This window comes from Apiospora kogelbergensis (assembly GCF_038363985.1).
Source record: "Apiospora kogelbergensis strain CBS 113332 chromosome Unknown utg000001l_segment0_segment0, whole genome shotgun sequence".
Lineage (NCBI taxonomy): Eukaryota > Fungi > Ascomycota > Sordariomycetes > Amphisphaeriales > Apiosporaceae > Apiospora > Apiospora kogelbergensis.
Window position 1 is genome coordinate 2,499,703 of NW_027117418.1, and position 15,540 is coordinate 2,515,242.

Genomic DNA, 15,540 nt, shown 5'->3' on the forward strand with positions numbered 1-15,540 from the left:
AAGATATAGTACGGAGGATTCTTGTCGTATTGTGGACCAAGGTCTCCGCAGTTGAAAGGCGTTCTTTGGCATTGTGTATCTTTTGTTGGAGCTCGATTATTTCCCCCTCGATCGTGTGTAGCTTTGATAGTTCTCCGACGTGTTCCATGCTTTGGACACGATCAATAAGATCATCTATCATCAATTCCACCTCGGTGTTTGCCATCTTATCTGCTGCCATGGTCTTTGGAACGAGATAGTGTGCTTCCCAGCCTAATATGAATTCGCGAGAACTTAATGGTGGCGAATTCGCAATTAGTTCATAGAGATTATTAAGTATCACAACAGGTGAGATAGAAGATAAGAAACGAGTTTATATATCAGGAGCTTCCAGAGCCCTGCGTTTACGCACTAGCAAGAAGGCGAGAAGAAAGGAACTACTCTGGCCAAAAACGTCCTGCCATCCACAACAAAGCACACCCCGGTAACTAAGGCACATGCTGCACACCAATTCCAAGTACAGCCAATACAAGTGCAATGCTTAGACACCATACCAAATCGCCATTGTTCACCGTCAGGAAATCAAGTCTTCGAAGCAAGGAGGGAATAGAAAAGGTCACAACGGCCGCCAGCACGAAGGGAAGAAGGATTAGCAGCGTACATGCCACCTCAACAAGAGCTTTCCAGCTCAGAACAAATGAGAAAATGCCGAACGTGCCAATATTGAATATGGAAAGGACGGCCCGCAAACCGCCCAACAAAATGACTCCTATCAGGGCCGCGATCAAACATGACCGAACATTAATCTTGAGGGCTGCGGTGATTGGGGGAGGTGGTGCCGGAATCCAAGAAAGAGTTGAGAGGGCGTGGTAACCAGGTGGAAAGGTCCGGAGAAATGTCTCGGCATTCGGTCTTATTCTTCCCAGAATAACAAATCTTCACCGTTCCGATCGTGGCTTCCTTGGGGAAATCATTCAAAAGATTTGTGGCACGGCTTAGACCTTCAGAGACCCGAGTCCCAACGTTCGAAAAAATGCTTTCCACTTTGGTTGGGGCGACCACCAACTCAGTTGCGCCTTTAGAGATGATACTGTCCACCTGAGTTGGAACCGACAGCTCAGTTACATGCGGTAGTTGGTCGATGACAACATCAGGAAGCTGGAAACTAGGTAAACCGGGTTTCTTCCGGCGCGGTAGCCGCGGTATCTCGAACCTAATCTTGGCTATGCCACTTGTGGCAATCCTGTCATCAGCGATTCCAACGATAAGGAAGACGGCACTTCCACCTAGCAAGATAGCCGACATGACTCTCTTAATACCGTCACGCATGGTGGAATAGGGTTATGGACACAGCAATATTTGAAAGGAAGTGATAGCGAATGGGAAAAAGAATGTCAAAGTGTGCTAATATAATTGAAAATGCAGGGCTGCGACTAAAGTACTAGTGATGATAAATAATATGCTGGCCGGAAACGGCCAGTAGCTGTCTATATATAGCCCTCGACTGTAATACCTGGATTCTCTTGGATATCACTCATTATAGGGGCTAGCTTAGCGAATGCCCCAGAATACTTCTGGGCCATACTGCGGAAGTATTCTTCCCGGCGGAGTGCGGACTCCAATTTCTCCTGTACGCTATCGGCCCTCTCATCGGCCAGTTTCTGCTTCTCCTCGACACCAAGTCGGAGCTTGATTTCAGCTTCTAATTGGAACTTTAGAAGGTTAAGCTGCTGGGATAGGTAACCATTCTGGACCTGAAGTTCATTGATCCGCGCGGTGAAGCTTGGACATTCGGGTTCTATACAGTTCTGTCACTGGTCAGAGGCAGAGCAGGATCGGGGTTGGAGGCACTTACAAACGCGTTCTGGCCCGGTGTTGATTTTGGCTGTGTCCGCACCGCTTCGAAACTGACTCCAACCCCATCGCAAAGCTCTTTGTATGCTTTGGCGGTATGGTCACTGAGATTTTTGGCAAAGAGGTATTTCTTATCTTCAAGCACCTGCCATGAATATCCATCCTCACGCGTCGAATGTAATCTCACTTTCATTGGCGGTATACTGATTCCTAAGCTTTCCTCTATTATATATTAGTGAAGTTCACTTGCATAGGAAGATAACGCCGACAGACCGATATGTTGACTTAGCTGCTGCCGGCATTTCTTGCGCCATATCGCACGCTCCACGTTACCCTGCCTTGGCGTCGCCATGGTTATGAACGAGAGACACCAAGGCATTTTTCTTATCACTTTATTCAGCACATAGCAGCTTCTTTCTTTAATATGATAACCCAAAACGCCTGTCTATTTCCGGCATGCAGCTAACAATTGAGTTGTGCAGGTCGATTTCGTACAGCTATTTTCCCTCAAGTGACCCAAACATCGAAGCCGACAGTGCACCCTTCCCATGGATTCTCGCACTTCTTCTTTTCTTAGGAACACTTCCAATAGGGCTGAAGCTCTTCTAGTCTTATAATGCCGGTGGCACTGGTGTCTCATCCCAAGGCATGTGCCACGTTCTGTAATATTGTTCTTCAACGGAAAAAACTGATACTGCCACCTCACCCCAGGCCAGCGCACACAAATTCGGTCAGGGTATGCAACTCAATGGTTTTAGATGAAACAGGTTCTTGAGCGTATCTCCAATATATCGTCCGTCTGTAGATATACCCTCCATCCCACATGAGCGTAGCGAATCGTCGTACGTACTGGGTACGGTGAGGTTGGCTTGTCCCTTTAGACGCGCCGAGAGGGGCTATAGGGAAATGGATGCACTCGCACTTATTGCAGAGCTGATGATTATTGGTGGCGGTGCTGGGTGGTGGTAAGGAACGACGCGAGAACAGACAATACGAGGCTCGTCTTGGACGATGCAAAATAAACAGTGCGACCGTACAGCCAGGGCATCACGATGGAGTAATAGGCCTAGCAGACCCGACCTATCGTCCTTGGTGTCGGCGGGTCCTTGGCGTAGTTCGTAGGGAATTTTATTCACTGACGTCTCGCATCATCCTTTCCTGCACAAGTCAAAGACTTTACTTACTATCAGGGCGCCGCTCGTTCGGCTGCGCGCGAAGCACTGGTAAGGTTAGTATAGCCAATTCAAAGTCTGCACTCAGTAATTTCGCCTGTATCCCATACAAAGATAGGCACTTGATCCTCCGTCTGCTGTAAGTCGATAAAATAGAAAATCTCAGTTTCTAGCTGTTCAAGATCGAGTGCTAGGCCAACGCGAAAGAAGATAAAGCTCGAGGAAGAGTAGTTTGTCCTTATTGTATAGGCTAAACCCTTGGCATGTGGTAAGGCCATGGCGGGTAGGGTCTTTGCTTCACAAGCAGTGCGGATGGAGATGTATTTAGCGGTGCACATCGTCATGGATGTCTTGTGGTGGACAAATGTGAAGAAAGAAGGATAGAGGACTATATCAGATTAAGGGTGCACGGGTTTATGTAGCGCCGGGCCTTGCCTGCAAGCCCGTTTCTAGTTGCTATCAGCATATTTCTCTTATTGAGGCCTCCCTGGTGGTCGTGTGGCGTCAAATGATGATGTAATCGTAATTAGGTACCACATCTTCCGCTTCTGTCTTCTCTTCAAGCCCGTGGCAGCATTCACGAAACTCTCAAGTCCATTATATGATCGAGCCACCAGTAGACTAGGTGGCGGTGAGTTAAGTAGTCTCACTGAGACGTCGGGCAATCTTTTATTGTGTGCCGTACCCTTTTACTCTGTTTTCGCTCTTGCTAGTCCCTTCCTCTTATTCTCATTACCGTCGACTGCCTCATATTGTTTTGAGTATATGATACGTGTCCCGGAAGAGTACTTGAGAATGATTGCTAGCATTGGGACACGTTAGTCATAATTGTCATTTGAATCAAATGAGATACCACAATTCCAAATAAGATTTTATTATTACTACCAGCTCCGTAAACCTTACCATGGATGGCCGATGTCAATGACCCAAAGTAGAACAACATGCATATCCTACTCCCCCTATTCAAGTACAAACTTGGCAAACTCGTTTTCGCCTTCACTTTGTACAGCCTCGCCATCCATGAAACCATGGGTATAGCTGCAAAGTTAACAAACCACGCCAGATTTCACTACAAAAAGGGGAAGAGAGGATCTCTTACCATTGCCCAACTAGCTTGAAAGTTCCTCTTTCTCCTACCGGCCTCAAGACATATGGAACTTCGCCACCAAGGAGGACACATACCTCGTCGCCCGTCTTCAAGGTAGGGGGCCCTATACCCATGTGTCCTTGCTCGGTCACAAAGAACTTCAGGCCACTCAGAGCAGTCTCATTACATGCGACTTGCTTTTCCATGGCACCGATCAGACGCTTTGTGGCTGCCGCATCTCGTGGTGGTACCAGGCTGTCAGGCCGACTCAGCCTACGCCTCTTGTCTCGCGGGTTATTGATCAACGTCAATCCGGGATGGTGGTAGATAACCCTGCAGTCCAAATTCACCGTCCTCCAAAAAGCATCCTTCCCCCTTTCACTCTTCATGCAGCCGGGTATGATCTGGTCCAACATGGATTCCCACTCATCTAGAACCAGTTTCAAAGGCTGCGCCTCCTTTGGGGGGACTTGGCGGCCAACTGTGCAGACCCTATCGATACGAATGCCCTTGAGCGTGAGTAATAATCCGTCAAGGGAAAACTCCATCTGCGCTTTCATAAGCTCCCCGTGGTGGTTTGCAGCTGCACCATAAAGAAGCCCAGCCACGGAGGACTCAACATTGTCCTCTGGGGATGCACCGCAAATGTAGCATATCCCTCGGATTCTGTTCTCCGTCAACGCCTGTAGATTAGGCACCCACGATGGAATTTCTGGAGAGGTTTCCTCGGTCGAGCCCAGAAGGTAGTTGTAAACTCGAAGGTCCCCAAAATAGTGCAACATCGTTCTCATGGCCTTGGTATATACTTGTGTGACAGAGTGGTTGTAGTTGACAGGGACTGTGATACCACTAGTGATCAGACCAAGGCCGCCGTAGACCTTATCCCGAGGGTCGGTAGCCTTTCGACTGATGGTGTACTCGATCATCAGTGATAAGGGTATCGTGGTACCAGACCTTCTTTTGTCCCGGATCTTTCTCACAGTATCAGCTTGCACTAGTAGCCGTGGGAGGAGAAAGTGCACACGTTGCCGACTCTGACTCGGTAAGGTGTCTTGGTGAGTATGCACGGTATACACAGTACACAGCTTGGAGATGTCCTCAAAACACGTCCAACAGATCTCTTTTCGACCCATCTTCATCACAACCCGATCAGTTAAAACAACTTCTTGCAGTGTCCAAATCCTTCTCCACCAATCTCCGGTGAACAAAAAACGGATGCCTCCAAGAAGCTTCCACCCGTCGGCTCGTGCATCGATCGAACCAAAGAGACATGCTAGCTTGGCGTAATACTCTTTCCGAGAAATACCGTTGCCAAGTCTCAAGTCAATTTCACCTTTCCTTTTGGAGATTGTGACTAAGAAATCCATAGCAGCATCGGTGGAAATGTTGGGTTGCTCAACACCTTCACCAAGCCAAACGACGGCCTGTTTAGCTCCAGAGTAGATTTTCTCCATCCGCGATACCTGACCAGCACGTTCTTCTGGGCTTTCCTGATTGATGCAAAGAGCATCTATCCATAGGAAACGCTTTCTATTCGGCAAGCGAAGCGACTGTAAGGCGCGGAATAGATTGTAGCGCACTAGATGGACCTGTCCGTCAATAAGAATAGGTGCAATGGCCTTGTCTGTCCCCCAAGTATAGGACAAGGCATCGTAATCTTGCTGCTTGTGATTCGCCGTCGAAACAGACAGCAGCTGATCCGGTAGTCCGGGGATGTGCATGGTTCGAGGATAAGGAGTCGGAACCATCCATGGGATGGGAGGCTTTGATACTGGTAATAGTCCCGCTTCTCGGGAGTTTCCATCTTGCGTGCATCCTCGTGGTTGTCAACAACTTGTATCAGGGTTTTCCCAATCGAATTCATGACGTCCAATCCACTAGTTAGATAGGGTCTCTTCTCGATAGGGATGCGTGGCCAGCGTCGTGAACAGCAGGTTGTCAGGGTCTAATGGCATCCGATCTGCTATGTACGCAAAGTCAGAAGGGTCTGTTTTGATGAGTTTCAATTCCGGTGAAATTCCTAGGCTTTTCCAATTAGTAAGGAATTGGTCGAGAAATAGAACCAACTAACACAGCCATGATGACTGTCGGTGGCATTTCGATGGATGAGGGGTAGCTGGTGGCGGTCCAACCATCTTCTATGGAAAAGGGGCCATTTTCTTATAAAATTGTAACTCGTGAAAGAACGAATAACACTGCTGCAGCAGGAAAGCACGACTGAGATCCAGACAACTCTCACAGCTTCTACTAAGCTCATTACCAAAAAAAGCAACCAACAACGAAACTGCTCACCATAAACATCAACCTTTTAATTAATAAATTCATTACATGAGACGGCCTTCCCCGCCTTCGAAAATCGTGGCCCTCGCCTGCTGTTTAAAACACCTCCTACGTCGGGAAATCCTCGGCTGCGGGACGCCTTGTTGCTTTTCACGCGCCCATAGATGGGCCCCATCTTCCATGTACCTTTCAAGTCGCTTATCGTACCTCCCGTTCCCTTTATTCTTTCGTTTCCATACTACAACGAGCTGCATCCCTTACGTCACGTGTCATTCTAGACGTCCGCCCACACTCGCTCGTCAGTGCGCATCAGTGCGCTTCCTTCAGTGACCAGGCCGGGGTTTGGCAGCATTTCGATGGCTGCAGTGCGTTCCGTCATTTCTAGCAGTGCAGACAACCATACAAATGCGTTTACGGAGGTCAATGGTGGTCAGACTGTCGATAAGTAGGTACAGCTGAGCCCGCTGTGGGTATAGGACTGAGGGTCGGGCTCAGCTCATGACGGTTATTTGTTACTGCCCCGTCGGAGTTGCGGCATCTGCGTACGAGACTACAAGGTATGCATGACATTAGCAGACCAGAATAGAATTATATTATCGTCACATCATACCTCACTTCGCGCTGTTTGCGCCAAACGTCGCCTGTGTATTCTTTGGCTCTGAGAAACTCGTAAGATCGCCTAGCGAAGAATGTTCAGATCGACTACTCGGGATTTTAAGGGGTGGCTAAGGTCAACAGCCACAGTGCGGCAAAAAGTGGCTGCGCTACTTTGTGGCCAAGCATAGAATCAAAATCACTCTGGCTAAGCCCGGTCTAACTAACCATTGCAGAGAATCCCCATATTTTCTCTAATGTGACCAGGCACAAACTCGATAAAGAGCTACATGTAACTAGTATCCTGTGTTCAGCTATATATTTCAGCATTTTTGGGACCGTGGGAACCAGCGACGCCCTTCTCGACCAAACAGAGCCACCTACACGGCAGCAAATATAGTCGACGACCAACGACGATGGATTGCATTTTGTCAACATTCGCCCAGCACACCCGACTGGAAGGCCCTCTTAAAGACCCTGACTTGGGAAAACAGGGACCTTGCCGAGTCTTTTTGCCGCTACTTGATGCGGAGAGAAGAGTCGGGGATCGGGACCCTGAGTACAATCCGCTTGTATATACGGCAGCTGTCGGTCGTGTACTGGAAGTATACCGGTACACAGCTTGAGAAACGGACCAAAGACCATAATGTCATCATACTCAAGACCGAAATCGCACCGAAATTCGCACTGCGGGTTGAACCGAAGCAGGCTTCACCTATCTCGCGCATTTTCGATGGGTCCGAGACAAGACGACCTTCAAAATTGGACTCGAACGACTGGACGACGCACTTATCCGCATCTTCCTCATGTGGACCGGTTGCCAGCGACACGTGTTGGTGTTTGGCCAGCCGAAGAACATCCAGAAGAAAGTGAAAGAGGAGTTCTTTGGAGAATCCGACGTTTATACGGATGTCGATGACGGCGCAGACCAGTATATCCAGCCGCGCTCGAAGATGTGCTGGGTCTGTGAAAGGGTGGACGAGATGACCACGTCCGCATTGAAAGTTCTGTGCTGGGAGGACATCGATCTCTGGATCTTACGCGATCCACACCGCGACGGCGGCCGAGATCGTCTCGCGATGCAGATCCTGCTGCGCTTCCACAAAGGCCACAACAGAGAAATCGTACCGACTTGGTATCCTTTCATCGAAGAGAAGCTCCGGGTTCTGTGCCCGAATTCTCACCTCCTAGCTAAGGCACTGGCGGAAGGGGTTGTCGACCTGCCTGGCTACGACCGGGCGGAGCCCTTCTTCAACACCAAAATCAGCATGTCCGCCGTACGCATACCTTGGAAGGAAGAGTTCTGGCACAAGCCCGTGTTCCGGCGGACCGTCGAGTCTGTAGAAGCGCCGGTAAACCCGGATGACGCGCTAACGGCAAACGCATTTGACAAGAAGTCGAGCACATTGGGACGGGCGGCTGGGCTCCCAGATCCGTTCCAATCGTATGTATACCTTAAGATACTTGACAGTAAGTTTTCTGAGACGCGACCGGATTGCCGCTAACGTATGGCAGAGCATTACAAGCCGTCCATGCGAGACCAAAGGGCGCGGCACCGACCGAACAGCACGGTCTATCAGAGTTATTATGCCAACGCCATGAGGAACGCCATGCCACGGGATGCAGGCTTGGCATGCGGGCGCTGGGAAGCGCTGGCGCCTGGCTTGCGTAAAATTAGGGACGAGAACTCGCGGGGTTGCGTAATGGCATCGGCGACGCTTTCGTTATTGCCACCATCTTCGCCCCATTGCTGCCCCTTCTCTGCCAATGAATATCGAGTTGACGGCAGTAACTAGATGCCGTGTGGATTAACTCTCTTGGGACATGTTGATTGTTCACGTATACAAGGACGTGCAGAACATAAGATTTGGCTCATTCTCTCTCTGAAGGTAATCAATCTAGATGTCGCATATCTTGAGGATGCTATTCGACACCTTTGGTCGTCGATGCCTGTCATGCTCCGACCTTTAAAGTGTCCTCTGCCGCTTCTCTCTTTCCCGGGGTCTCCGACAAGTATTGCCTAATAGCCGTTGACGTTCTGTATATATATGCAGCAGCTTGCGAGATAACCGAGGGAAGATGACCCAGCTTGGCGAGCAAGATCTGGATAGCCTCAACTTCTTCCGCACTCGCGGTGTAGTTTCTGCCCATTCGTAAGAGCCTTTCAGCCTCTGGCGATGTTATGTGGTCAACATAGACGGCGCGCTGGTGGCCGACCAGACTGTCGTCTTGTCTGTCTCGACTCGTCCATAGCACTGTACCGGTCGCATCCCGTAGTAGATAATAAGTTCAATTTCTGAACAGCATGTTGTACTGTCGGCCGCAAGCCGAAAAGTGATAGGTTGTCTGCATTGTCCAGGACCGGCATCCAGTTCGGATTCGTCTCGATTGCATGCCGCAGTCTGTAAAAGGTATTCACCATCTAGCTCTTTTGGGAGGTCGAGTCTCGTCGCGATCGGTCAACGTGCTTGTGTCTTTGAGTCGGAACCGACCTTCTCTGTAGCTAATAGCAGCATGGCGATGCCCTCAAGTCCGTTCTTTATTGCGTGCAATAGTGGTGTCTGGCCGTGCACATCCTTAGAATCGGGATCGACCTTCTTTGTAGCTAATAGCAGCATGGCGATGCCCTCATGTCCGTTCTCTATTGCGTGCGATAGTGGTGTCTGGCCGTGCACATCCTTAGAATCGGGATCGACCTTCTTTGTAGCTAATAGCAGCATGGCGATGCCCTCATGTCCGTTCTCTATTGCGTGCGATAGTGGTGTCTGGCCGTGCACATCCTTAGAATCGGGATCGACCTTCTCTGTAGCTAATAGCAGCATGGCGATGCTCTCATGTCCGTTCTCTACTGCGTGCGATAGTGGTGTCTGGCCGTGCACATCCTTGAAATCGGGATCAACCTTCTCTGTAGTTAAAAGCAACTTGACAGCAGCCTCGTGTCCATTCTTTGCTGCTCGCAATAGTGGTGTCTCGCCGTTGATGTTTTTGGAATCAGGATCAACCTTCTGTGTAGCTAGTAACATCTTGATGATGGCCACGTGTCCGTTCTCTGCTGCCCGTGATAATAGTGTATTGCGGTTGATATCCTTAGAGTCTGGGTCGACCTTCTTTGTCCTTAACAATAACTTGACGACGTTTACGTGTCTGTTCTCTGCTGCCCACAATAGTGGTGTCCAGCCGTACTTCCTATCCTTTGAGTTGGGATCGACCTTCTCTGTAGCGAGCAGCAGCTTGACGGTGTCCTCTTGCCCACTCTCTGCTGCCCATGATAGTGGTGTTTGGCCGTACACATTATCTTTGGAGTTGGGGTCGACCTTTCCTGTAGCGAGCAGCAACTTGATGAGGTTTACATGTCCGTTCTCTGCCGCCCATGATAGTGGTGTCCGGTAATAAGTATCAATGGGCTCGGGATTGGCGTTCTCTGTATCTAATAGTAGCTCAACGATGTTTTCATGTCCCTTCTTCGCTGCTAAAGATAGTGGTGTCTTGCCGCTCATCGTATCCTTGGGGTCGGAATCGACGTTCCCTGTTGCTAGTAATAGTTTGACGACGGCTTCGTGTCCGTTCTCTGCTGCCCGGAATAGTGGTGTCTCACCATTGATATTTTTGGAATCGGCATCCACCCTCTTAGTTTCTAATAGCATCTTGACAATGGCCACGCATCCGTTCTCTGCTGCCCGTGATAGAGGCGTCTCGCCATACACACTACCCTTGGAATCGGGATCGACCTTCTTTGTAGCTAATAGGATCTTGACGATGGACACGTGTCCATTCTCCGCTGCCCATGATAGCGGCGTTTCGCCGTACAATCTATCCTTGGAATCGGGATTGACCTTCTCTGTAGCGAGCAGCAGTTTGACAATAGCCTGGTGTCCATGCCCTGCCGCCCAAGATAGTATTGTCCGGCCGTACATCTTATCCGTAGAGTCAGGATCAACCTTCTGTGTATCTAGTAACATCTCGATGATGGCCTCGTGTCCATTCTTTGCTGCTCGCAATAGTGGCGTCTCGCCGTTGGTGTTTTTGGAATCAGGATCAACCTTCTGTGTATCTAGTAGCATCTCGATGATGGCCACGTGTCCGTTCTCTACTGCGCGCGATAGTGGTGTCTGGCCGTGCACATCCTTAGAATCGGGATCAACCTTCTGTGTATCTAGTAACATCTCGATGATGGTCTCGTGTCCATTCTTTGCTGCTCGCAATAGTGGCGTCTCGCCGTTGGTGTTTTTGGAATCAGGATCAACCTTCTGTGTATCTAGTAACATCTCGACGATGGCCACGTGTCCGTTCTCTACTGCGCGCGATAGTGGTGTCTGGCCGTGCACATCCTTAGAATCGGGATCAACCTTCTGTGTATCTAGTAACATCTCGATGATGGTCTCGTGTCCATTCTTTGCTGCTCGCAATAGTGGCGTCTCGCCGTTGGTGTTTTTGGAATCAGGATCAACCTTCTGTGTATCTAGTAACATCTCGATGATGGTCTCGTGTCCATTCTTTGCTGCTCGCAATAGTGGCGTCTCGCCGTTGGTGTTTTTGGAATCAGGATCAACCTTCTGTGTATCTAGTAGCATCTCGATGATGGCCACGTGTCCGTTCTCTACTGCGCGCGATAGTGGTGTCTGGCCGTGCACATCCTTAGAATCGGGATCAACCTTCTCTGTAGTTAAAAGCAACTTGACAACAGCCTCGTGTCCATTCTCTGCAGCAAACGAAAGCGGCGTCCGCCCATTGCTGGCAAATCCGTCTGGATCTTGAACCCCTAGAAGACTTGATATCACTTCATGAAGACCGAAGAATGCTGCGAGATGCAATCCAGTGATTCCCCTGGGCACATTTTGACTATAGCGAACATCGCGGCGCCATCGCCTCATCGCTAATAATCCTTGGCTCGCTGCATTAACCTTGAGGGTCATGTTCAGAAAGTTAATGCAATAGCGGGAGCCGGAGTTCCAGTAGGCGTGGCTTCCCCAGTAATGGCTTGCATAGTCATAAAGTGGATACAGACGGAGCCTTTCCTCAAAATCCGAAACTTCCATACACATGCCGCTCTGGAAGGCATCGAACGATAGATATGTGACGCAGACCCTTGTCATCTCAACCTGGGCTTGAGGAAACCAGGTGGACTGATATCGCTGAAGGTATTCCTGTGTCGTATAATGAACCAATCGCACAATATTGCTCTGCTCATCAATGGTGACTAACCCACAGCAGCTGGAAATAATATCCTGGAGGTCGTGGAAATTATCCTCGTCGAGGTATGGCTGGTCTAACTCCACACCAAGAGCATGTTGAAGTTCGATTGTCGTTAGCGGTCGTTTTGCACAGGTGATCCATGACAAAGCTCGTAAAGCAAGTTCCTTCCGGTTCGAGAGCTGGTCGGTAATCCGGTCCATCACGTCCTTATACACAGCCTCGTAACCGCCTGTTCCTGTCACGAGCCGTCTCAACGCGACACTGATAGCCTTGCGTGTGAAGCTGTCTTTTAGGGATTCAAGATATAGTTGAGCGAGTAGAAACCTAGCAGCGTTTAGTCTTGTCAAAGCCAAACAATAGAGTCAACTCACATTCCGTCGGCGCATCTCATTATCTTTTGTTTGATTTCCCTCTGTAGGGCTGGATCACGTGACACGATACCCGCCAGATGGGACAGGTTACTGTCCAGGTACTTGCCAATGTCATCGTCAATTGCCCGAATCTCCTTTAGCACTGCGCCGTCGAACCTCGTCGCGATTTCCGAACTGATACGTGAAGTCGCAAGGATGTTTGCCCCCATTGTAGACTGGAGAGCTAAAAGTTCAGATATGAACCTAGATTGGCAGCCATCTGATGTCTGGCACTCATCAAGTGCATCCACAACCACAAATAGTCTGGAGTATCCCATCGCCAATGAGTGAAGAGTCTTCCGAAGCTCATCCATAGATGGTCTAGTGTGCCTTTCTCTATGTAGATCATAGAGGTCCCTCACGCCACCAAGAGGTAGAGACCGACTGTATAATAACTGCTTGAGAAGAGCGGCCATCAAGTCATCAAGATTTTGCTTGTCTGTGTTTCGAAAGGAGCAATATATGTAGCATATGCCTATCGAGTCGTCGACGCGGAACGTATTGTGGAGGTGATCAACCACGATGGATGCCATCATCGTCTTGCCTGCCCCAGGAACGCCAGGGCAGAAGAGTGTTTCCTTCTTCGCTGCGACCCATTGTTGATATTCTTTAGAATCTAACAGCCACTGACCCGTTCCTGTCTGACGTCGACGAACGAAATCCGACTGCTGGGCGGCATAATCAATTGGTGTTAGCCAGTCAAGGATTTCTTGACGGTGCTGCTGATCTTGCCACCTTGTTAACTGGTCTTGCCCCTTGACCAAGCTGGCAACCTGCTCTCTAGTAAAGCTATCACTGAACGAGTTGAGCAGGGCGATATTAGAGGAGATCCGACTTCGAAAGTCTCGAATATCGTCAGGCTCCCATCTCAATCGATTCCATGCTCTTTTTACTCTTCCTCTTGTGCCCTCTACTCGCGATTCGAAGGTTGAGTATTTGCTTAGCGTCCTTTGAGTATCTAGCAAAACCCCCTGGCAGCTGTTGATAATATCGTGGAGGTTCTTCTGTTGGATTTCGGAGATGTCGTGGTAGGAAAAAAGGCGTCAATATCTTGGAGGATAATGGCGAGGCTCCTGACTCTACAAAATACTCATGATTAGCAAGGGTCGACAGGCTGGGAGGGGGACAAACTCATTAGAGATGTGCTTGAACTGCTCTGGAGCACCTGCGAAGTCTTTGCGCACTTTGTTGGCAAGCTCAATCACGGCAAGAAAGTCGCCGACGCTGAAACCGAAACTCATCTTCGCTGATTGTGGTTCAAAATGTTGCCAGAAACGAAGGACCTTCGCCTAAAGCGTGTGGTGTCGGCGTATGGTGTTGGCGTAATGAGCAGCCGGGCTGCAAGGCATACATGGCGGTACAGCCTAAAGCTGGCCTGCATGCTTATCCTCGGCCTTCGCCATCGTCCGTGTATGAATTGGGCAGATGGTTCGGCTAAAGGGATTGCGTTATGCGTCGGAGTCGCCCGATGGAGAACAGTACAGTATTTACAGTAGTCGATTGAGCGTAGGCTTTCGGATTTCCAGTAACCCCCCGTTCGTTTTCATTTAGAATTGAGATTAGAACGTCAGGAGGGTTGAACCGCAGCAGAAATCTTTGTTCAACTGTCTTCAGTGTAACGGACTGTCCCCGATCGCCAAATGCTTGTTGTGCAAGCCTAACTGGGCTTAGCAGCTTGGAAGGGGGTCCTCAAGCTTTCCGCACACTGCTTCCTTCTTTCTACTCAGTCTCAGAGCAAGTAAAGAACTGGGCAACGATTGCGAGAACCCCAGGCTACAACAGAGTTTGGCGTTTCCACCGTGGTCTCCATCTCCGTACAGTCCTCCATCGTCGCGTTGGGCATTCGCCGTCTCTTCATGCACCTGGATCTTCCTAATTGAAACGAATAAAAGTAGAACTCCATAAGCCTATTTTCTTGTACATGCGAGCTTGCTTTTCGTGCCATACTGCAGAGGCTTCCACTGCCGTACCTCCAGTTATCGGATGGAGTGCTTGACGTACCCTAGTTTTGAATGTACAGATAGTAGGGAAGGCTCTACCAGCCTCTGTTGAGGTGGACTCAAAATACAAGACCACTATGGGTGGTGACCAACTAAGCTCATGCTTGACAACGACTTACAAATTATGCATGTCACCATCCACTACCACAGAGGGACGATCGACAAAGTTAAGATCTTGACCGAATGGCACGGTGGAAAAGGGCTCGGGGTCTTGTTTTTGGTAGCCTTTGCAGAGGTGAGTGGTCATGCCTGATTTGCCTACATGCGTGTGCTCTTGCCCCTCGTCGTAGATAAGGGACATGTGAATATCAAATATGCCCAAAAGACAATACGCTTTGTCTTCTGCGACTTGGTCTCGCGGTATTGGGACCGTGACATTCGCTCCTCAGCACCAAATATAACGTGTTGCCTCGAAGAACGCCAACTGGGATCTTGGTGATGCTATGCAGCTGTTGCTCGTTGCTCGGCGTGGCGATACGATCGAAACATAGAATTGATCGACCTAGTCAGTTCCGCATCGCTGTCCTGGTTATTGCAACAACTGTCAATCCAGAAATACTATGGGCTCATCCTTTGTGGCTTACTTTTGGCACAAGTAAGTTGTTCTATAGCCATCCTTATACTTTGAACGTGTGCGCTTATACCGTTCAATCGAACTTCCTGGACATCACTTTCCCAAGTAAGTGACAGGATAGCGTAAGGAAGGATGTTGCAACGGAGATCTCCGGTAAGCGAGACGTTACCATTGTCTTGGGCTTTCAAAAGACGCATTGTGCAATAAAGTGAGAGGCAATGCAAATTACCTGGGTCAAACTTTCGTTGAGCACTTGGAAGAAAGTAAGGCTCCATGTGCAAGAGGTCGCTGAAATATTAAGGGTGAATCTCGCTGTCATTGTCACTGGCATATTCGTCATCAGTAAGCAAGATTGGGTTATTGGAGTTGGCTCCTCTTGCGCTGCCTGTTGATGTCT

At 49.3% G+C, this 15,540-nt stretch overlaps 5 protein-coding genes across 5 annotated transcripts; 1 reads left to right on the forward strand and 4 right to left on the reverse strand.

Moving 5' to 3' along the window:
* Positions 1–780: 780 nt before the first annotated feature.
* Positions 781–1,308, reverse strand: PG998_000783 (uncharacterized protein; the record flags this gene model as incomplete). The annotated part of the gene is made up of 1 exon (XM_066867601.1): positions 781–1,308. The coding sequence occupies one exon, from the start codon at positions 1,306–1,308 to the stop codon at positions 781–783; it is 528 nt and encodes a 175-aa protein (XP_066736016.1).
* A 158-nt stretch (positions 1,309–1,466) lies between these two features.
* PG998_000784 (uncharacterized protein) lies at positions 1,467–2,026 on the reverse strand (the record flags this gene model as incomplete). The annotated part of the gene is made up of 2 exons (XM_066867602.1): positions 1,467–1,787; positions 1,835–2,026. 2 exons carry the CDS (start codon positions 2,024–2,026, stop codon positions 1,467–1,469), a joined length of 513 nt encoding a protein of 170 aa, XP_066736017.1.
* Positions 2,027–3,964: 1,938 nt separating this feature from the next.
* Positions 3,965–5,813, reverse strand: PG998_000785 (uncharacterized protein; the record flags this gene model as incomplete). The annotated part of the gene is made up of 2 exons (XM_066867603.1): positions 3,965–4,043; positions 4,105–5,813. The coding sequence occupies 2 exons, from the start codon at positions 5,811–5,813 to the stop codon at positions 3,965–3,967; spliced, it is 1,788 nt and encodes a 595-aa protein (XP_066736018.1).
* A 1,959-nt stretch (positions 5,814–7,772) lies between these two features.
* Positions 7,773–8,638, forward strand: PG998_000786 (uncharacterized protein; the record flags this gene model as incomplete). The annotated part of the gene is made up of 2 exons (XM_066867604.1): positions 7,773–8,410; positions 8,482–8,638. 2 exons carry the CDS (start codon positions 7,773–7,775, stop codon positions 8,636–8,638), a joined length of 795 nt encoding a protein of 264 aa, XP_066736019.1.
* Positions 8,639–9,425: 787 nt separating this feature from the next.
* PG998_000787 (nacht and ankyrin domain protein) lies at positions 9,426–13,950 on the reverse strand (the record flags this gene model as incomplete). The annotated part of the gene is made up of 4 exons (XM_066867605.1): positions 9,426–12,483; positions 12,531–13,517; positions 13,701–13,858; positions 13,921–13,950. 4 exons carry the CDS (start codon positions 13,948–13,950, stop codon positions 9,426–9,428), a joined length of 4,233 nt encoding a protein of 1,410 aa, XP_066736020.1.
* Positions 13,951–15,540: the final 1,590 nt, after the last annotated feature.